Here is a 23,785-nt window from a genome sequence, read left to right as displayed (position 1 = left end):
ACAGCAGTGAATATGAACACATTTCTTGTTTTCTGACAAAAGTTATAGTGGGATACAGATTTTTTCAGACCGTATTTTCGACCTGCCAAAATATGTATCCCCCCCCCTAAAATCTACAGGTGATGGCCTATCATCTAGTGTTTTATTTTATGAATACTGTACATCATGTCTAATAACAGCAGTGAATATGAACACATTTCTTGTTTTCTGACAAAAGTTATAGTGGGATACAGATTTTTTCAGACCGTATTTTCGACCTGCCAAAATATGTACCCCCCCCCCCCTAAAATCTACAGGTGATGGCCTATCATCTAGTGTTTTATTTTATGAATACTGTACATCATGTCTAATAACAGCAGTGAATATGAACACATTTCTTGTTTTCTGACTAAAGTTATAGTGGGATACAGATTTTTTCAGACCGTATTTTCGACCTGCCAAAATATGTATCCCCCCCCCTAAAATCTACAGGTGATGGCTTATCATCTAGTGTTTTATTTTATGAATACTGTACATCATGTCTAATAACAGCAGTGAATATGAACACATTTCCTATTTCCTGACTAAAGTTATAGTGGGATACAGATTTTTTCAGACCGTATTTTCGACCTGCCAAAAGATGTATCCCCCCCCCCTAAAATCTACAGGTGATGGCCTATCATCTAGTGTTTTATTTTATGAATACTGTACATCATGTCAAATAACAGCAGTGAATATGAACACATTTCCTATTTCCTGACTAAAGTTATAGTGGGATACAGATTTTTTCAGACCGTATTTTCGACCTGCCAAAATATGTATCCCCCCCCCTAAAATCTACAGGTGATGGCCTATAATCTAGTGTTTTATTTTATGAATACTGTACATCATGTCTAATAACAGCAGTGAATATGAACACATTTCTTGTTTTCTGACAAAAGTTATAGTGGGATACAGATTTTTTCAGACCGTATTTTCGACCTGCCAAAATATGTATCCCCCCCCCCAAAATCTACAGGTGATGGCCTATAATCTAGTGTTTTATTTTATGAATACTGTACATCATGTCTAATAACAGCAGTGAATATGAACACATTTCTTGTTTTCTGACAAAAGTTATAGTGGGATACAGATTTTTTCAGACCGTATTTTCGACCTGCCAAAATATGTATCCCCCCCCCCAAAATCTACAGGTGATGGCCTATAATCTAGTGTTTTATTTTATGAATACTGTACATCATGTCTAATAACAGCAGTGAATATGAACACATTTCTTGTTTTCTGACAAAAGTTATAGTGGGATACAGATTTTTTCAGACCGTATTTTCGACCTGCCAAAATATGTATCCCCCCCCCTAAAATCTACAGGTGATGGCCTATCATCTAGTGTTTTATTTTATGAATACTGTACATCATGTCTAATAACAGCAGTGAATATGAACACATTTCCTATTTCCTGACTAAAGTTATAGTGGGATACAGATTTTTTCAGACCGTATTTTCGACCTGCTATAAAAGGTATCCCCCTCTCCATATTCCACAGATGATGGACTATCAACGTCTCCACTTCCTGTGGCGCCAAGAAAGCAAGATAAGACCCCCGCCATCCATCTTGAGCAGCACCCGTCCCACTTTGTGCTGGACCGCACGTCGCATATTGAGATAATGTCCCGCATCAGTCTGTTGGTTTTTAATAATTTTAAGATGATAAGACACATACTTGGAAGGTGTAATAATACAACAAGATTTAATCAATAAATTCCTCCGGAACAATAATGTACACAAAATTAAGGAGTACAAGCAGTACACAGGAAGGCCTCCTCCGTTGGTGGGCTTTTAACACACATATGGTGGAACCACCGCAAACAAACGTCACACTGAATCTGGAAAACAAATTATTTGGATTCAGTAAGAGGTTGCAAATTTTCATTCCTGTGTAATTGATATTTGTAATATACTGTACAGTAATTATTGTGGAGATAAAATAATTATGTAATGTTTGTAAGTCCTGGGCAAAATAGAAGAAATATAATATAAATATCCAACATAACACTACAATAAAATTCTTAATAACTTTATATCAAAACATATTTCATTTCACATTTCTTAAGTTTGATTTACCCAGCTCAAATCTTCCTTGGGTCCTTCTGATCCACAGAAGTGACATATGTCAGTCAGGTCATCTTAGAAACAAAACAAAACACAGAGCATGAATCTATAATTCTTAGTTTTTCCACACAAATATTTTTTAGGTTAGTATGGAATAATTCTGATGGCTCCATAAAATTAAAAATTCAAATAGTATGAATAATGAACAAATAAAATATACACCACCATTAATTTAGATCATTGACAGTTTTATACATTGAGAATTTATTAAACCAAAAACGTTCACTGCTGTTATTAGACATGATGTACAGTATTCACAAAATAAAACACTTGATGATAGGCCATCACATGTAGATTTTAGGGGGGGGGATACATATTTTGGCAGGTCGAAAATACGGTCTGAAAAAATCTGTATCCCACTATAACTTTAGTCAGGAAATAGGAAATGTGTTCATATTCACTGCTGTTATTAGACATGATGTACAGTATTCATAAAATAAAACACTAGATGATAAGCCATCACCTGTAGATTTTAGGGGGGGGGATACATATTTTGGCAGGTCGAAAATACGGTCTGAAAAAATCTGTATCCCACTATAACTTTTGTCAGAAAACAAGAAATGTGTTCATATTCACTGCTGTTATTAGACATGATGTACAGTATTCATAAAATAAAACTCTAGATGATAGGCCATCACCTGTAGATTTTAGGGGGGGGGGTACATATTTTGGCAGGTCGAAAATACGGTCTGAAAAAATCTGTATCCCACTATAACTTTAGTCAGGAAATAGGAAATGTGTTCATATTCACTGCTGTTATTAGACATGATGTACAGTATTTATAAAATAAAACACTAGATGATAGGCCATCACCTGTAGATTTTGGGGGGGGGGATACATATTTTGGCAGGTCGAAAATACGGTCTGAAAAAATCTGTATCCCACTATAACTTTAGTCAGGAAATAGGAAATGTGTTCATATTCACTGCTGTTATTAGACATGATGTACAGTATTCATAAAATAAAACACTAGATGATAGGCCATCACCTGTAGATTTTAGGGGGGGGGATACATATTTTGGCAGGTCGAAAATACGGTCTGAAAAAATCTGTATCCCACTATAACTTTTGTCAGAAAACAAGAAATGTGTTCATATTCACTGCTGTTATTAGACATGATGTACAGTATTCATAAAATAAAACACTAGATTATAGGCCATCACCTGTAGATTTTAGGGGGGGGGATACATATTTTGGCAGGTCGAAAATACGGTCTGAAAAAATCTGTATCCCACTATAACTTTAGTCAGGAAATAGGAAATGTGTTCATATTCACTGCTGTTATTAGACATGATGTACAGTATTCATAAAATAAAACACTAGATGATAAGCCATCACCTGTAGATTTTAGGGGGGGGGGATACATATTTTGGCAGGTCGAAAATACGGTCTGAAAAAATCTGTATCCCACTATAACTTTTGTCAGAAAACAAGAAATGTGTTCATATTCACTGCTGTTATTAGACATGATGTACAGTATTCATAAAATAAAACTCTAGATGATAGGCCATCACCTGTAGATTTTAGGGGGGGGGGTACATATTTTGGCAGGTCGAAAATACGGTCTGAAAAAATCTGTATCCCACTATAACTTTAGTCAGGAAATAGGAAATGTGTTCATATTCACTGCTGTTATTAGACATGATGTACAGTATTCATAAAATAAAACACTAGATGATAGGCCATCACCTGTAGATTTTAGGGGGGGGGGATACATATTTTGGCAGGTCGAAAATACGGTCTGAAAAAATCTGTATCCCACTATAACTTTTGTCAGAAAACAAGAAATGTGTTCATATTCACTGCTGTTATTAGACATGATGTACAGTATTCATAAAATAAAACACTAGATGATAGGCCATCACCTGTAGATTTTAGGGGGGGGGGGGGGTACATATTTTGGCAGGTCGAAAATACGGTCTGAAAAAATCTGTATCCCACTATAACTTTTGTCAGAAAACAAGAAATGTGTTCATATTCACTGCTGTTATTAGACATGATGTACAGTATTCATAAAATAAAACACTAGATTATAGGCCATCACCTGTAGATTTTAGGGGGGGGGATACATATTTTGGCAGGTCGAAAATACGGTCTGAAAAAATCTGTATCCCACTATAACTTTAGTCAGGAAATAGGAAATGTGTTCATATTCACTGCTGTTATTAGACATGATGTACAGTATTCATAAAATAAAACACTAGATGATAGGCCATCACCTGTAGATTTTAGGGGGGGGGATACATATTTTGGCAGGTCGAAAATACGGTCTGAAAAAATCTGTATCCCACTATAACTTTTGTCAGAAAACAAGAAATGTGTTCATATTCACTGCTGTTATTAGACATGATGTACAGTATTCATAAAATAAAACACTAGATTATAGGCCATCACCTGTAGATTTTAGGGGGGGGGATACATATTTTGGCAGGTCGAAAATACGGTCTGAAAAAATCTGTATCCCACTATAACTTTAGTCAGGAAATAGGAAATGTGTTCATATTCACTGCTGTTATTAGACATGATGTACAGTATTCATAAAATAAAACACTAGATGATAGGCCATCACCTGTAGATTTTAGGGGGGAGGGGGGGGATACATATTTTGGCAGGTCGAAAATACGGTCTGAAAAAATCTGTATCCCACTATAACTTTAGTCAGGAAATAGGAAATGTGTTCATATTCACTGCTGTTATTAGACATGATGTACAGTATTTATAAAATAAAACACTAGATGATAGGCCATCACCTGTAGATTTTGGGGGGGGGGATACATATTTTGGCAGGTCGAAAATACGGTCTGAAAAAATCTGTATCCCACTATAACTTTAGTCAGGAAATAGGAAATGTGTTCATATTCACTGCTGTTATTTGACATGATGTACAGTATTCATAAAATAAAACACTAGATGATAGGCCATCACCTGTAGATTTTAGGGGGGGGGGGGGATACATATTTTGGCAGGTCGAAAATACGGTCTGAAAAAATCTGTATCCCACTATAACTTTAGTCAGGAAATAGGAAATGTGTTCATATTCACTGCTGTTATTAGACATGATGTACAGTATTCATAAAATAAAACACTAGATGATAGGCCATCACCTGTAGATTTTAGGGGGGGGGATACATCTTTTGGCAGGTCGAAAATACGGTCTGAAAAAATCTGTATCCCACTATAACTTTTGTCAGAAAACAAGAAATGTGTTCATATTCACTGCTGTTATTAGACATGATGTACAGTATTCATAAAATAAAACACTAGATGATAGGCCATCACCTGTAGATTTTGGGGGGGGGGATACATATTTTGGCAGGTCGAAAATACGGTCTGAAAAAATCTGTATCCCACTATAACTTTAGTCAGGAAATAGGAAATGTGTTCATATTCACTGCTGTTATTAGACATGATGTACAGTATTCATAAAATAAAACTCTAGATGATAGGCCATCACCTGTAGATTTTGGGGGGGGGGATACATATTTTGGCAGGTCGAAAATACGGTCTGAAAAAATCTGTATCCCACTATAACTTTAGTCAGGAAATAGGAAATGTGTTCATATTCACTGCTGTTATTTGACATGATGTACAGTATTCATAAAATAAAACACTAGATGATAGGCCATCACCTGTAGATTTTGGGGGGGGGGATACATATTTTGGCAGGTCGAAAATACGGTCTGAAAAAATCTGTATCCCACTATAACTTTAGTCAGGAAATAGGAAATGTGTTCATATTCACTGCTGTTATTAGACATGATGTACAGTATTCATAAAATAAAACACTAGATGATAGGCCATCACCTGTAGATTTTGGGGGGGGGGATACATATTTTGGCAGGTCGAAAATACGGTCTGAAAAAATCTGTATCCCACTATAACTTTAGTCAGGAAATAGGAAATGTGTTCATATTCACTGCTGTTATTAGACATGATGTACAGTATTCATAAAATAAAACACTAGATGATAGGCCATCACCTGTAGATTTTGGGGGGGGGGATACATATTTTGGCAGGTCGAAAATACGGTCTGAAAAAATCTGTATCCCACTATAACTTTAGTCAGGAAATAGGAAATGTGTTCATATTCACTGCTGTTATTTGACATGATGTACAGTATTCATAAAATAAAACACTAGATTATAGGCCATCACCTGTAGATTTTAGGGGGGGGGGGGGGGGATACATATTTTGGCAGGTCGAAAATACGGTCTGAAAAAATCTGTATCCCACTATAACTTTAGTCAGGAAATAGGAAATGTGTTCATATTCACTGCTGTTATTAGACATGATGTACAGTATTCATAAAATAAAACACTAGATGATAGGCCATCACCTGTAGATTTTAGGGGGGGGGATACATATTTTGGCAGGTCGAAAATACGGTCTGAAAAAATCTGTATCCCACTATAACTTTAGTCAGGAAATAGGAAATGTGTTCATATTCACTGCTGTTATTAGACATGATGTACAGTATTCATAAAATAAAACACTTGATGATAGGCCATCATCGGTAAAATCGTTGTTTGCCTATGTATAAGTGCAATGCATTATTGAATGATTTTGGTAATAATTCACCATGGAAGGAGGAGGAGGGGGGGGGGGGGTAAGAACAATTTTATATCCACGGGCTGTTTGCTTGTGAAACGATATGGTCGTCTTAGTTTTTCAGTACATTCTCGTGAGAATTGATCCATTCCGTGCATGAAGCTAGATCGTTTGCCCACAAAATAATTAGTTTTTGATGGGCCACATGATATCTGTCTTTGCTAAACCTCGTCGATAAAAAAAAACAAAACAACAACAACAGTAAAACGATGACTTAAACAATTCACGTGTTATAGTTTAATTCATCTTGGACAAAGTAATGACACACCTCCTGCTGAATGCGTGCGCGCTCCCGCGACCGGGGATACACTTCCTTTCAGGGGTAAGTACCTTGGCACGACACCGGCATATGAGTCGCTCCTCTTGTCTCCTGCATATACCAAACCGGGCTGGACCTTCAGTGCATGTTCAAATAAAAACCTTTAGACCCCCTAAACACTGAAAATACCTACTTAATACTTATAGATTCAGAAACTTTCATGTCGGGCATTAATAGACAGATAAATCATATGATGGAGACGGAGATCCACGTGCCGGTTGGTTCACCGACGATCAGAAAATTCCCGATATTCGTGGACGAACATGATGTTACGGAAGGGGCGATGAAGCTGATTAAAGAGCTCAGACCAGGCTGGGACCCGAACCTGATCCGTACTAAGGTAGGTGTGACTGTGTAGCTTGAGCTAATCCACTCCCGGCGTGTTTAGGGCCTTTTTTCTTTCTTTTTTTCTTTCTTTTTTGAGGTGTTCCGTTTTTCATTTTCATTTAAGAATATATATTGTAATATAGCGTAAATGACTGAAGGTTTTGTGCGTTATCACGTCATATTATTTTCTCTGACCGTATGAGTGACGTTGGAAACTAGCCTGGCTAACTTAGCCAGCTGCTGGACATTACACCCAGTTTAACCACATCTAATCACACATATTATGTAATAAAACGTGTTTAAAAAAGTAGTTTAATAATTTAAGATAGGTTATCAATCTTTGACGTGGTGAGGTGCGTATACGTCCTGTATACGTCACTGGCCAGCTGGCAGTGACTTCTTTGCCATAACCAAAAACCTTAAAATCAAAATTAAAAAAAAAAAAAAAACCTTCAGTTATTATATAGTATTTTATGATTGTATAGTACATGTGATGTGCATATTTTTTGTGTCCAAGTGCATTATTTCCTTTAAAATAATTTGATAAATTCATGACATATCCCTTTGTTCTTTAAAACCTATCTAGTTCGAAATCATTTTTAGTAGGCTACATTTAAATAATACATATTATTTTGTTTTGTTATCTTAAACTCCCAAAATGTCAGGTGGTGCAACTGTCCAAACAAAGGAACAGACTAAGAAAACTATTTAAAAAGGTGTCTTAATAAAATAAAAATAATCAAGTTATAAAGCTGTTGAGATCATTGAAAAAAATTTGTCCAGCAGTTTGTATAGTCCCAAATGTCAGAGTGGCACAACTACAAATATGGCTCTTTTATAATTAATTGACAAGATAATACCAGTAAATATAATGCGTCAAACAGAGAGGAGCCCAACCAACTCATCCTTGTAGCAGAGTGAAAATGTTTATAGATCTCGATCAAATACTGGCAACAACTGCTAATTTCAAGTATGGGTAGATTGATACACTTCATGAGAGATGGTACAACAACAGCATACATACATAAAACTATTTGGTTGTACCGCCTGACATATGTCAACAGTCAAAAATGTATTTTAGCCCTTTGAAATGTTAAATAATAGTTTACTTAAAATGAAAATTCTGTCATCATTTGAAGAACAGCAAACATCCCTCATCCAAATTAAAGATTATCCAGAAACCTGTTAACCTGCTTAAAGGGATACTCCACCCAAAAATGTAAATTCTGTCTTAATTTACTCACCCTCAAGTTGTTTCATACCTATATGAATTTCATGCTTCTGCTGAACACAAAGGAAGATATTTTGACAAAATGTTGATAACCAGACAGTTGATGGACACCAAATGAATACCATGGAAGTCAATGGTGTCCATGAACTGTCTGGTTGTCGACATTCTTCAAAATATATTCCTTTGTGTTCAGCAGAAGAAAGAAAATCCTACAGATATGAAACAACTTGAGAGTGAGTAAATTATGACAGAATTTTAATTAAGTTCACTATTGCTTTTAACAACTGAAACCTGTTTAAACACATTGTTCATGACAACTAGGCAACTATGCATTTTATCAGTTTTGAAAAGATTTTTTTAAAGCTTTATTTGTCAATGACACACACACACTTTTAAATATAGGTATGTAATATGTGTGTGTGTGTGTGTGATATATATATATGCATGTATGCATGCATATATATATATATATATATATATATATATATATATATATGCATGTATGCATGCATATATATATATATATATATATATATATATATGCATGCATGCATATATACATGTTTTTCTTCTTTTGTCCTTGACACAGGTCAGCTGTTACTTATCATCTCGGAATAACAGGTTATCTCACAGATAGAGCAGCTCGCACCTGGCGTTCTGGTTTGAAACTAGTTGATCTGATTAGATTGACTCGAGTCGACCCAAAACCACATTTGATCCAAAAAGTGGTTAGCCTGTTGTATTTTCATAATCTGATCAATGTCTCACGACTTCAATGGAAAATATTCATTTGTTTATTCATTTAGGAGGCTCACAATATTCAGTTAATAACAGTTATTAATAGTGATGAAGCAAGCCTCCCGTAATGCTGGCTTGGGTTCATCCTAATGCAGCTGTTTAAATAACCTGATTAAACTCTGTGACTCACACTTACGTCTCGGCCCAACACCACATATGCTACACATTTTGCACAGCTATAAACATTGCATTATTGCACTGATTATCAGCCTCATGTGCTTCATCTGTCATATCTGTTTGAGTGTTATCATTTAGTGTGATGGGAAATGAAGGTTACTAATGAACAGTGTTATTATTGTTTGTTTGTCTTTAAGCAGAGACGGCGTGTCCCAGTCCACGTCACTAATGAATCTCATGAAAACGCTCAAGAACGTGTTCGAGTCATATTTCAACCTAAAAGCAAGGGAAAGGCATAAAGATTATTTGTGTACTAAAAGAAAATGAAGCATTGATAAAAAAAAAAAAAAGCGTGATATTAAGCAAATTTTCCTCCCAAATTCTCATTACTGTAATGCATTATTTTATTTAATTTTTAGCAGCTGTATTTTTATATTTATGGATTTTTTTCAATAATTTTTACCTCGAATGTTAAGGGTTTTTTGTTAAAAACAATTATAGCTTTTTTTATATGCAGTAGTAGATATTTAGATATTTACTATTATTTTTATAATATTAGCACTGTAAAGCAATATATGTATTTATTTAGCTTGCAAATGTGTTTTTGTTGAGTATTATATATTATGGCTCATATAGTATGATATAGTGAGAATATGGAGTTCATATTCAAATCATTGAGGTCGTTATAAACAATAAAGCAGACTACTTACGTAAAATGCATATAAATATAGCTTGTAGCTCTATATCTCCCAATAATATGCCTTGTAAGATGATGTTAGTTTGAAATGCATAGTTTTTTATGATAAAAAGCTCTGTAGTTTTAATTGTTGGGACAAAACATATAATGCAATGAAATGCAATGATGATTGAGAGATGTATAAATAAACATTCCTTAAAAGCCTGATGGATCATATTTGATATTTACATTTTTACATGATTTTTCTTAAAAATGGCCTATGTATGACTATGAAGTGAAAATCAGTAATAGAAAAAGGAATGTATAGTGCTCTCAAAACATTAAAAAATAATACTGCATTTCAGCTGTTTTTTAGCAATATTCATACACATTTTTTGTGATTATAATTGCAATTAAAGGCACAATGTGTAAGATTTTTGGATTTAAATATCCAAAAACCACTAGAACAATGTTATATGTTTTGTTGACTTGTTTACTTACATTATCCCAAATGTTTCCAACAATCCAGAGAAATTAGCTATTTTAACCAGTGTAACATCCCAAGTGATGTCATATCCGCGTTACCCTCGATTTGTTGTTTTACTTACTGACTTGTTTACCTGAATACACACCAATGCTGTTTTGTGTGTATGTGACTGTTTAAGCGCAATAATCAGCAAAAAATAACTCAATTTAGTACTGAGAGGCGGCTTTATGTGCGCACACTTTGTGTGTTAGCACAAAATCTGCGGGAATGAGTAAAATTATGCACAACATGCGCAATTACATGCCGAAATTTAAGCTGTAACACCAACTATATTCATCCAGGGCAACTGAAACGAGTGAGTGAGGAGAGGCGGGTTTGTGTGTCTTTTGCTGTCAGAGAGATGAGAGAAAAAACGCAGCTGGTATCTTGTATTCCACAAATGAGTATTGGGAGAGTTTCAGATATTGAAAAATCTATATTTTTGGCAACACTACATTACACTTAGTTTATTATTTCAGATGCCTGAATTTTACTATATAAAATTCAGGCATCCGAAATAATATTTTATTATATACAATTTATATTTATTACAAGCGGCTGTTTCATTAGAATTCACTAAAATAATGTGAATTTAAGTGATCAAACTGATCAAATCCATCGGCTGTGGAGGTAAAGACAAATTGAGTAAGTGACTTATAGCGACAAAACTTTCATACTGTGCCTTTAAATATACAATATAGATCCGCACCACACTTTTTTTTTCCTGGAAAATGGCTGCATTTGATAAATCTTATTGATTCATTTATAATTTTCAACCCATTCCTTTCTCAAATCTAGGGCTGCAACTAACGATTATTTTGATAATCGATTAATCGGACGATTATTTTTCCGATTAATCGATTAATCGGATAAAAAAATTTATTTCATTTTTTGGTTTATTATAACTAAATAAAACCCTAAAACCCTAAAAACCACACTCTTTTGTGTGTTAAACAATCTACTTAATACAGACAACTTCATTATAAAGAAAAACAACAAATAAAAATATATGACCATAACCTATGACAAAAATGCTATTGTAAACTAGATTAGTGGATAACTCAGAAAAACGTAGCCTAAAAATATCACAAGTGCACAATAATTTTATAAAATCTGAACATTTAGTGAAAAAAACATTCCTTAGTGGGTAACAAATAAGAGACAATAAGTGTAGCACTAACTCTGGTAAAACGTTGCACATTGCTCTTTGTATTGTTGTTATACATTCATGAAAAACATCGTAAAAATCAGATGCACAGCTGTTTTAAATGTAAAGCACAGCTGTTTAGTGAGGAAGCAAAATATAATAGATAGGACAGAACAAAAAAGGCTATTAATAAGCTTTTATTGCGCAAAAGTAGTATGACATGATCATGAAAGAGCTGCACAAAGTATCGCGAGCGCTGAATGATGCCCTTGACGCAACACGGAGTCACAGGGTGGCGCGCAGCTCTTCAGTGTCCGCCGCATTAAAGTTAAAAGCACCAAGGAAAGAGAAAGACATACTGACTGTGTATTATACAGTATCTTTGCAATAGTTTATTAAGCCTTTTCTTTTAACAGTTTTAAATTTCAGTTAGGCTACTGTGCACGTGAAGAACAATTATAGTGCACCGACTCTACTATAGGCTAGTGTTGTGATCTAACAGACAGTAATTAAGTTACAGCAATAAAAGTCTAGCAAGATAGTCATTATATTACGAAACCATAGACCTTTATCTACGGATCAATTATAATAATAACATTGAATCATCTTGGAAAGAGTTTCATCATGTTAACTGTTGTAACCGAACGCGAAGCGCTGTTTGAACACCGAATAGAGAATGACAGCCGCAGTGGAGGGAAAAGCTTAGGTTAACTTTAATTTAATTACTTAAATATATATTTCTATCTCACATTATACTATAGTATGGCTTCATAAAGTATACACGATTAACGTAGGTCACCTATTTTGCTTTCAAAACGGCGAATTTGCCGAAAGGTGAATAATTTTCGTGTATGCTGCATATTGATAGCGGTTTCCTGATGCCCGCAAATTAGTTCAAACTCACGGAATCAAGAGTGCGCATGCGAGACAGAAGATAATGCGCTCCAAACCGTCCGTGTTGCGCGCGCGAGACAGAAGATAATGTGCTCCGTTCAAACAGTCGGTGTGGCGCGTGCGAGACAGGGTAGAGCGGCGAGGGAGAGAGACTGCGTGTGTGCCTCATGAAGCGCATGTAGCATGTAAACAATCCCCGTGACGTAATCAGACCAACTAATCGATAATGACATTCGTTGACAACGATTTTCATAATCGATTATAATCGATTTTATCGATTAGTTGTTGCAGCCCTACTCAAATCCTTGTTGCTATTTTAACAAAACTTCAACTATGTCAGCCGAATGGATCATGTTACCTAGGTGACATTTAAATCAGCAGAATACACAACAGGGATATTCAATACATCTAAATTTGCATGAGACAAAAACACTTGTTAACACTTGTTTAATTTTTTGGTCTTAAAAAATTAATTCTTATGATTTTAGGGTGACCTATGACCCAGACATGTATTTTAGAGATTCACCGATACTCTTGTATACTGACTGTTTTGAGGCCAGGCTGAATGAACCTAATCCCGTTCTACCTTCACACAGCGATACCAACATGTGACGATTCGATATATATCACGATACTGAACAAAACAATAGCACTGCGATACTCAAAGACATGGTAAAAGGTTAACAAAAAATGTACTGTTGATTAAAATGTTAAATTTAGTTTTACATTGTGGGTGTAAATGAATAGGCTTGGATTTGGTGCTGTAACCCAATGCACAGGACAATGTTGACACCAGAATAAAAATAATTTACTGGTAACATTTGGCATTATCAGGACCCATAAATATTCCCCCATTGCACTATTGACATTATATACACCAGTTTAATGTAGTACTGACACTAAAACTCTGAAACTTCGTTTTCTCAGTAATTTTTATTTTGGATGAACTATACACAATGCATATTGTCACTATCCACGATAAATACTGTTGCATTTTTGTATTGTGACACGATATATTGTTACTCGCCTAATAGGCACTGTTTACAGATAGCCAGCATAGTTTTCATCAATGAAAAACAAGCATTGTGCCCAAGCGTATTGTTCACAGCTGCTTTGGTACGGTCCTTTGAATGAAGCCAAAATGCTCAAAATAAAGCTCCTCTGTTGGCGCGTGGCATTTTGATGCCATTCATCAGATGAGCTCCGGCGTTCCAGACGTTTAGAAGAGCCACATGGTCATGTGACACTGGCAAAAGGGGTTAGTTATTGTGTTGTGTTTGTTGATGATAGCTACACTCAACTGACCAACACCAAAACTATTTTTAGAGGTTCAAACCATCCTACATATCACTTTCTGCTTGTTAAAGGATTAGTTCACTTTTGAAAAAAAAAATTTGGCTGATAATTTACTCATCCCCATGTCATCCAAGATGTCCATGTCTTTCTTTCCTCAGTCGAAAAGAAATTTAGGTTTTTGATGAAAACATTCCAGGATTTTTCTCCATATAATGGACTTCAATGGGAACCGGATGGTTCAGGTCCAAAAGACAGTTAATAACTGTTTCAGATGCAGCTTCAAATGTCTTTAAACGATATCAGACGATGAATAAGGGTCTTATCATGCGAAACGATCGGTTATTTCAAAACTTATTCCAAAAATGTAACTTTTCTAAGGACAAATGCTAGCCTTGCTATATTCGTTGAGGCGTGTTTGCAACGTCACGTATTACGTAATTACGTTCAAAAGGTCACGGGCGACGTAGCCGAAAGTACAGAGTCAGTGTTTACAAGTTGAACGCATAGGTTGAACGTGCAAACTAGCTCAAACACCGTTTACAAAAAAAGGAATTAAAAGGAAAAAACAACGATGTCGGACGATTTTGATTCTGTACTTCCGGCTACGTCGCCCGTGACCTTTTGAACGTAATTACGTATTACGTGACGTTACAAACGCGCCTCAGAGAATATAGCAAGGCTAGCATTTGTCCTTAGAAAAGTTACATTTTTGGAATAAGTTTTGAAATAACCGATCGTTTCGCATGATAAGACCCTTGTTCATCGTCTGATATCGTTTAAAGACATTTGTAGCTGCATCTGAAACTGTTATTAACACTATCTTTGGACCTTGAACCATCCGGTTCCCATTGAAGTCCATTATATGGAGAAAAATCCTGGAATGTTTTCATCAAAAACCTAAATTCCTTTTCGACTGAGGAAAGAAAGACATGGACATCTTGGATGACATGGGGGTGAGTAAATTATCAGCAAAAGTTTTTTCAAAAGTGAACTAATCCTTTAATTACAGTTTGTTCAGATAGTTGTGGAATATTTGCTTTTGATGCGAATTTTAGTCTAAGTGTTGTAACCTTTCGAAAAAAACTGTTGAACGGTCTAAAAGGCACCTGCTCAGAGATGAATTCATCCTCTGTATATCGACCACTGTCGCTGTTGGTACATTAGTCATTTCAGGAATCTCAGAAATGCATTGGTGGGTGGCGTGGCCAGTGCAATGAATTGTGGGATACATTGTCACAAGGACAAAGCATTTAAAGTCTTGCCGATTTTTCATATGCTCTATCGTGATTGAAAATGGCTTATTTTAATCTTTTTACACAAGTAGATTGTATATGTTTACAATTTGAATTTATTACTATTTGTTATATGTTCAATTCATGTTTATAAAAAAGATGCCACAGTGTTTGACGTCATATCACGAACGCCAATATGTCCAACGGACAGTTAACAGCTTGTCAACATAAACTAGTTTAAATGGATAGTTCACTTTGAAATTAATTGTTGGTATGTTTTAGCTTACCTCAAGGGTGTTTCCAGAGTAGTTTCAATTTTGATATTTTTAGGTCAAACCGTTCTTGTCTGTCAGTCATATAATGGAGGTCTATGGTCACCACCTCAAAGAGCATGCACAGAGAAGTCCAAATTAAACATGATTTAATAACTCGTAAATGTAAGTACACATTGATGGCCTAAGACAAGAAACGAGCGGTTTGCGTGAGAAAACGAACAGTGAACTGAGGGCACGGGCGCTTCGGTCTGCACAGGTGAGGCGGTGACCATAGACCTCCATTATATGACTGACAGACAAGAACGGTTTGACCTAAAAATATCAAAATTGAAAATACTGTGGAAACAAAGACACCTACATCTTGGACGCCCTTGAAGTAAGCTAAAACATACCAAAAATATATATTTCAAAGTGAACTATCCCTTTAAGTCAACATGCATTACATTACGGAAGTAAAACTGGATTTGAATGCCATTTCAATTTGACTGTGATGTCTGTGCATCTTGCAAAAAAAGAAAAGTAGCTGTTATTTTTGATCATGAAAGCCTTATGTCCCTTTTTTTGTCCCCTCAGCTTTTCACAGATGGCACAACCAACAAACTGGTGGGTTGTTATGTGGAGGAGTGCGACGAGGATGTGGTGCTGGTGAGGGTGTACGGCAACAAGACGGAGCTGATCGTGGACCGAGACAATGAACTGAAGAGCTTCCAAGTTCTACACGCCAACGGCTGCGCACCTCGACTTTACTGCACCTTCCAGAATGGCATCTGCTACGAGTTCATGCAAGGACGCGCTCTGGATACTCAAGACGTCAGGGATCCTGTGTTACTCAGGTGGGTCCGTTCTGCACACGCACAAAATAGAAGTGTGTGTGTTCGTTTCTAAAAATAACGCATTGAATTGAACACTCTGATCTTAGTTTTTGGCCTATTTTTTGGAATATATTTTTTGTAACTATAATAGTGAAGTCATTAAAACTGACCTTAGCTCTGTCCAAAACCTTGTACTATTTATATATTATTACTAATTACATAATTATACCTCTTTTGACCAGATGCTAAGACAGTATCACATGTATTCTTTGCAAATAAGAGAATCCCATTATGCAATGTGATGAGTTAAATGATTAAATTAGTATTATTAAAATATGTATTATACAAAACCATTCAAAAGTTTGGGGTTGGTAAGGTTGGTTTTATATTTGATCAAAAATAAAGTAAAAACAGTAATATTGTTAAATATTATTACAATGTCAAAGAACTGTTTTCTATTTGAATATATGTTCAAATGTAATTTATTCCTGTGATGCAAAGCTGAATTTTCCCCATCATTACTCCAGTCTTCAGTGTCACATGATCCTTCAGAAATCATTCTAATATGTTGATGTGAACCTTCCTAATTATTAGCAGTGTTAAAAACAGTTGTGCTACTTAATATTTTGCAATATAATTTTTTTGTAACAATGTAAAAGTCTTTACTGTCACTTTTGCGAAATTGAATGCATCCTTGCTGAATAGAAATATAATGTATATAATGATCAAATCAAATCAAAGTTTATTTATAAAGCACCTTAAAAAACACATAGTGTACCAAAGTGCTGTACAATTTCAAACAAATTATATAAAACACAAGAAAGAATACAATGTAAAAATAAGGAAATAAAATACGATAAATGTTAAATCAAAGTCTAGCAGTCAGCAAACGCCTCATTAAAAAAATATGTCTTAAGCTGAGATTTAAACATGGTTACAGAAGTAGAGGATCTGATGAATATTGGTAACCCATTCCACAACTTAGGAGCAGCAACTGAGAAGGCACGATCTCCTTTAGTTTTTAAGCGTGAAAATGGAATAAAATGTCAAATGTACAGCATATAATAGTCACCCTTTGAAACAAGAATGGCTTTTGGAAACGTTCTTCATATAGTCTAAGCTAACTGCAAATTGGGAGTGAAGTTATTGTGCACTCGAGACTGAAGTGTTCATTCCCTTCATGAGGGTCACGTAATCTCCTTCCAGGCACACAGTGAACCGTATTGCAAATTACACAGGTGACCTTGGACTAATATCCATTTTTCCACATAAACAGCTTTTTCCAGGCATTGTGTTTAGGCTGAAACTGAGCATTGCAGTGTTGACCAATGTCTCCCTTCGATTTTTATTGGCAGACTGATCGCGCGTGAAATGGCCCGAATTCACGCCATCCACGCACACAATGGCTGCATCCCCAAACCCAACCTGTGGATTAAAATGCGCAAGTACTTCTCGCTAGTGGCCACGGAGTTCACTGACCAAGCCTCCAACGTCAGGTAACCCTCAGGGAGTAAACAAAGCAGCATGTCATTCTCCATCGGTTTTGTCTTGGTTCTTGTTCTAAAGTTTGCATGCAATGGCGGAGCTTTTCTTGTTTTTTCCTTCTAAACAAATGACACAACTCTGTGCTCCACAACCTTGTGACTGACGTCTTGCAGAGAACTTGTATAGAAATGCAAATGTCCATCCGTGCTCATCATTGAGTATGCTTTGAAAGACGGAGCGAAAATGAAGTATACACGTAGAGATTTTATTATTACTCCCCAATGTCTAACAGGACGATCTTACTCTGTATTTGCCTAATACTATAAAACAAGTCATAAAGGTATGGGAAAAAAGCATGCAACAAATCACAGATCAGTCAGGGAGATAGCTGGGTTTTGTGTGAGCCGCTGCGTGGCAAAAGGAGATTCTAGAAATAGCTCCTTAAGCCCATTATAAGGGGAGAGTGGTCACTCAGACGGGCTTTTTCTTTTGTTAATCCATCCTTAAGATAAATGACTGATGAAGCATTTTTAAATTGTTGGTAATACTTTACAATACGGTTCCAGTTGTTACCATTTTTTTTTTTTTTTTACAATTTAATTACTTAACATACAATGCTGTATTTATTTCACCATAGAATAATACAGTGTTAAAATGAAAAGTAAATATTATTTAATGGATCTGAGCTAAAAATGAGCATGTGTATTTTTATTAATTAGCGACAAACGCAATAAATCTATTGCTCATAGTTAACTAATGTTACAGTAACAGATACAACTTCTTTATTAGTAAATGTTGAGGTTAACATTAATGAAGATTAATGAAGGCTGTAGAAGTGTTGTTAGTTGTTAGTTTGTGTTAGTTAATGCTAACTAAGTTAATGCTAATTTCACCAAACAAACTAAAATCTAATTTGTGGCATCATTGTGTTGTTAATCACTCTTGTCTTTTTGCCATTTGATTGAATCACTGATCTCTTTCCGTGTTTTTTATTTTTATTTAGAATTCAGCAGGAAGTGCCCAGTCAGGAAGTGCTTGAACAGGAAATGTTGTGGATGAAGGAACACCTGTCGCAGCTGGGCTCTCCTGTAGTGCTCTGTCACAATGACCTGCTCTGCAAGAACATCATTCACAACGTAAAGGAAGGTGGGTGATATGTCAACATCATGACGATATAGAATCGAACTGACCATATTTACTATAATATATTATAATAAATGCTTTAATGAAACTGCACTAAATTTCTCTGCCTCTACTTTTCTGTTCTGCTGGTGTAACCAAAGCCATATGGGTGAGAAAAATATATATCCCAAGAGTCTGTACAAGTTTTAGTGTTTTTATTAGTCTTTTATGGTCACCAAGACTGCATTTATTTGATAAAATTGCAGTAAAAACAGTAACTGTGAAATTTGATTACAATTAAAAATGTCAGGGTTTTTTTGTCTTCATGCATCATAATAAAAATGTTCAGCATCATTACTTAAACACCTTCAGTGTCACATGATCCTCCAGAAATCATTCTAATATGCTGATTTAGACATTTATTTTTATCAATGATGAAAACAATACTTTTCAGGATAATCTGACGATTAGAAAGCATTTATATGAAAGTGAAATCTTTTGTAAGATTATAAATGTCTCCAATGTCACTTTTGATCAATTTAATCTGTTGCGGTTGAATAAAAGTGTTCATTTCTTTACAAATAAAAAACACCTGTCTTATGTCTTAGCACTGAAGTGAAAAAAGCTGCAGTGTGCATTCTTGAAACAAAATGTCAAACATGTTGACTGGTTCCAGGTTTCTCAAATACAACTCCCACCTCTTCCATGCTATCTCCTGTGTTTCATTGTTAAGGCAAACCGAGATGGTCCTCACTGCTGAACATGAAATCCAGGGGGAGGAGTTGGATCTAACTCCGCCCCCTAGATCTCGTGTACTGCAATGAGCTGCTACTGGGCAAACATGATGTGGCAAAAAAATTGACATGCTGGGCCACTCAAACAAACAAAGCAATATTGACACCACTATAGAGCCGGTGTTGCACGTTTCACTTATGGCATTAAATTCAGGGGTTTTGTTTGAAAAAAAGGCACTTATATTTTGTCTTGTTTACTATAAATCAAACCCTCTTGCTTTTTTTCCCAGGTCATGTTCGGTTTATCGATTATGAATATTCAAGTTACAACTATCAAGCATTTGACATTGGAAATCATTTCAATGAATTTGCAGGTGAGCTGCATAAAACAAATATCATTCATAAAAAATGATGCTCTGGCAACTGATTTGCATTACCTTTCTGTGTGTGTGTGTGTTCATCAGGCATGAGTGAACCCGACTATAACCTTTATCCCAGTCGAGAGATGCAGTTGGACTGGTTGCACACTTACCTGCAGGCCTACAAGCTCTTCACCAAGAAAGGTGAGGAGGTGAGCCAGAGTGAACTGGAGACGCTCTACGTACAAGTCAACAAATTTGCTCTGGTAAGTGTTGCATGTGCAGAGGACATTAGAGGAGAAAATGTTTTGATAATGCAGCATTTATGAAATTGATATATGGTGGTTTATTCAAAGGTATTTGATTACAAGTTTGTTGCATGATGATTGCTGTCAGTGATGCATCTGTGTGTGGACTGAGCTGGAAGGCTTTCCCCTAAAGTTCTTGTTCTTCCGCTTTGGCAGGCCTCACATTTCTTCTGGGGTTTCTGGGCCCTGATCCAAGCCAAGTACTCCTCCATCGAGTTTGACTTCCTCGGGTAAGCGGCGTATCCAGCCTTTAGTCTCTTGTGATGAGGGAGGATTTTTTATACAGGCATAAAGATCATTATCAACAAGAGAAATGGGGGTTAAAGGCAGATAATGAGCGTACAGTCACAGTGTAAGTGACAGAAAGTAGTGGCAACTAAACCAGGCAAGTAACCTAATACACTTTTCTAACCTAATTTAAAGTTCTATTCAGGGAAAAAATCCTGAAAATTGCAATATTAGAGAAATCTGACAAAAGAACAACAACAAATACCTGCTAATATTACCTATATATGCATATACTCCGATTCCCATTTGTTTATGCATTGACTGAAATGTTATTTTATGTAAGTCAAAATATAATTTGGCCAAAGTTCAGTTTACAAGTAATTCATTGACCAAAAATTGCCTCAAACCAAAGTTAACACCTTAACCATTCACCTTACAGAAACACAAGACCTGAATTGAAGGTTAGATCTCTTGGGTTCATGGCTAAATAGAGTCCTAAAACAGTGTTCATTATCTTTGAAACTTAAAAATACATTAGACCTGAATCTGTGTATGAATGCTTCCGGTGGAGATAAAGGTTTTATATGAAGCTCATGAATTGGTGCGGACTGTTAGATCTATTGCCCATAGAAACCTGTCGGTGGTGTTTGTTTTCAGATTTGATTCAGGACAAGTGATTTGTGGCCTGCCACTCTGTGTGACTTTGGCAGTCCACCTCGAAATCTTCAGTGTTGTGTATCTGTACTGTGTAGCTAGCACAATGAAACTTTACTTAAGTTATCCTCGACTTGGTTTTTCGGGTGAGTTATGTCATCCGTAGGCTGCTGAGGATATTTTTGTTGGTGTCGTGGCTCACTTTTATTGAACTGACTCAAGTAATATATTCTGTAAACTTCCTACATCGCCAGTTTCCAAGCAACAGGTTGTGGTTCCTCTCAAGCTGCACCTTTAAACAACAAATCACTGCCTGCGCAGATGAGATCAGGAGGGTCTCACAGCCTGTTTAAAAAATCTGCCTCTTTGCATGTAGAAAAAGGATAAAAAATTATTATGTAAATTTATTTAAACTTCAGTGTCTTTCAGAGCAAAAAATGAACCAGGTCTCAGGGCAATAATGCCACTGAAATTTGTCAAATTTATTTTTAATATAATATTTTATATATTTCTTAAGAATTATAATAAAATGTAAATGTATTTTTTGCATTTATATTTAATAAAACATTTCTGTGCGTTTTATATTAAAGCCTACTCAAAGTGCTACAAACGTAATGCATAACATATTACAAACATAATACTTAATACATAAATGTATTTAAAAAATCTTGTCGATTTTATAGATATCACCCATAATTGGTCAAAACAAGTGGAGGATTTTTATTTTTGTTAAAAAAAAAAAGATTATTTTAAAAATGATTGACCCTAAAAAAAGATAATTTCTGATTCAATTCAATTTTGACTTTCAGATCTGATTTTGTCATATTCTTTTATTTAGGTATGCCGTGCTACGTTTCAATCAGTACTTCAAGACCAAACCTGCAGTAACGGCCCTGGAGATCCCCAAATGAGACGTCAAGACTGAGGGGACAGCGCTGGTATCTGTTGGCCTCATCGTTGACCGTTTGACCATTGAATCAGAGGCCTTTTCAGTCAGGGGAGGGTATGAGGTACAGCAGGGGTGAGCACTGGGACCTCTTAAGATCGGTTGACAACTTGTCTGCCAAGTCTTAGTTCCACAAGTTCTTGATTCCTTTTTCAACAACCATGTTTCTCTTTTGGGACTCCACATCTAGTTGATCAAGTTTCCCATAAAATGAGTGCATATTTATGTTTTAAATACACTTTATTTATTAATTGTTATAAGGCACTTGTTTTGCACCAAAGTAAGCCTTCCATTCTTGGAGCCGACTTTGCTTTGGAACTTCTTGTTATGGGTTTTGCAGTGTGAGAGCCATTGCAAACATATGCAGAATGATTTGCTGTGAAGGAGGCCTGTAGTGATGTTTAGCGAGGATATTTGTTGATTCTGCAGGCGTTGATTAACAAGAACCGTCTTAGCCTGTGGCTTCATAATGCCTAACAGATATGGCCCACTTTTGCAATGACAAATGTGCAAAGACCCAAAAATGTGCTAATGCTTTCAGATTTATCTCACAAAGAAGAAATTGGGGTAATGGGTAAAAATCTAGGTTGCTAATACAAAGGTGTCCGGTTTAGGGCCGATCAGGGGTGACTCGGGATTTAGATAGTTACTGAGGTCAAAAATCCTGCCCTGTCCTGCACTATTACGCACTTGAGCAAATTGCTTAACCCCTGCAATTAGTCCCCCGTAAGTCACTTTGGATGAACAGTGTCAGCTAAAAGGCAAGTAACCAAGTAACCAATGAATGCAGTCGATCTGACCTCACTTCAGACATTCCTAAGAAGTCAGGGCTGCGAGAAACCTCAGCGTCTGTAGGACCATGTTTCCACCTATTTAGTTTTTATGGTTGTGAGAAGTTCTGTTGAATTTTCCACTAGTCAGAGGCTGTGGAATATTACTGGCCGCCTCCCCCTTCTTTTCTCGCTCTCGGCCCGAAATGGGTCTGCATCACCTGGCAAAGCTCAAACTGAGATTTGAAAGTCATTATCTGCTCGATGATCACTAATCTCATTCCTAATGTCAAGCCCCCCTTAAATATCAATCTAGTGGTTTTCCAAAACTGGAAAAGGGGGCAATATTTATGTAACAGTGTTTGATTCAGGTCACCATCTGTGAGGACTCAATGTCCCGGAGCGAAATGGACAAGATTATTTAAGTTCAGAATATCAAATGCGGACAAAATTGCCATTTCACTGGAGAAAGTCCTTAAAGGAGTAGTTCACTTTTAAAAAAACTTTTGCTGATAATTTACTCACCCCCATGTCGACCAAGATGTCCATGTCATTCTTTCTTCAGTGGAAAAGAAATTAAGGTTTTTGATGAAAACATTCCAGGATTTTTCTCCATATAATGGACTTCAATGGGAACCAAACGGTTCAAGGTCCAAAAGACACTTTCAGTGCAAACTGTTCAAAGGGCTTTAAACGATTCCAGACGATGAATAAGGGTCTTATCAAGCGAAAGCATCGCTCATTTAAAAAAAAAAGTTTAAGTTTATAAGCTC

The 23,785-nt window shown here is 36.0% G+C and overlaps 1 protein-coding gene and 1 long non-coding RNA gene across 2 annotated transcripts; one reads left to right on the top strand and one right to left on the bottom strand.

Moving 5' to 3' along the window:
- Positions 1–1,373: 1,373 nt before the first annotated feature.
- LOC120484281 (uncharacterized) lies at positions 1,374–7,099 on the bottom strand. Its single transcript, XR_005623709.2, has 3 exons — positions 7,025–7,099; positions 2,101–2,162; positions 1,374–1,862 (listed from the first exon to the last, which is right to left on the bottom strand). It is a non-coding gene; the product is annotated as an uncharacterized LOC120484281 (long non-coding RNA).
- etnk2 (ethanolamine kinase 2) lies at positions 7,070–23,564 on the top strand. Its single transcript, XM_039665370.2, has 8 exons — positions 7,070–7,415; positions 16,168–16,427; positions 17,762–17,902; positions 18,895–19,037; positions 20,038–20,121; positions 20,212–20,372; positions 20,571–20,644; positions 22,135–23,564. The coding sequence occupies exons 1-8, from the start codon at positions 7,236–7,238 to the stop codon at positions 22,205–22,207; spliced, it is 1,116 nt and encodes a 371-aa protein (XP_039521304.2). The 5' UTR covers positions 7,070–7,235; the 3' UTR covers positions 22,208–23,564.
- The last annotated feature ends 221 nt before the right edge of the window (positions 23,565–23,785 follow it).

Source organism: Pimephales promelas, chromosome 21 (genome assembly GCF_988280905.1).
Source record: "Pimephales promelas chromosome 21, fPimPro1.hap1.1, whole genome shotgun sequence".
NCBI lineage: Eukaryota > Metazoa > Chordata > Actinopteri > Cypriniformes > Leuciscidae > Pimephales > Pimephales promelas.
Note: the sequence above shows the minus strand (reverse complement) of the source record. Positions and strands in the feature narration are given on the sequence as shown.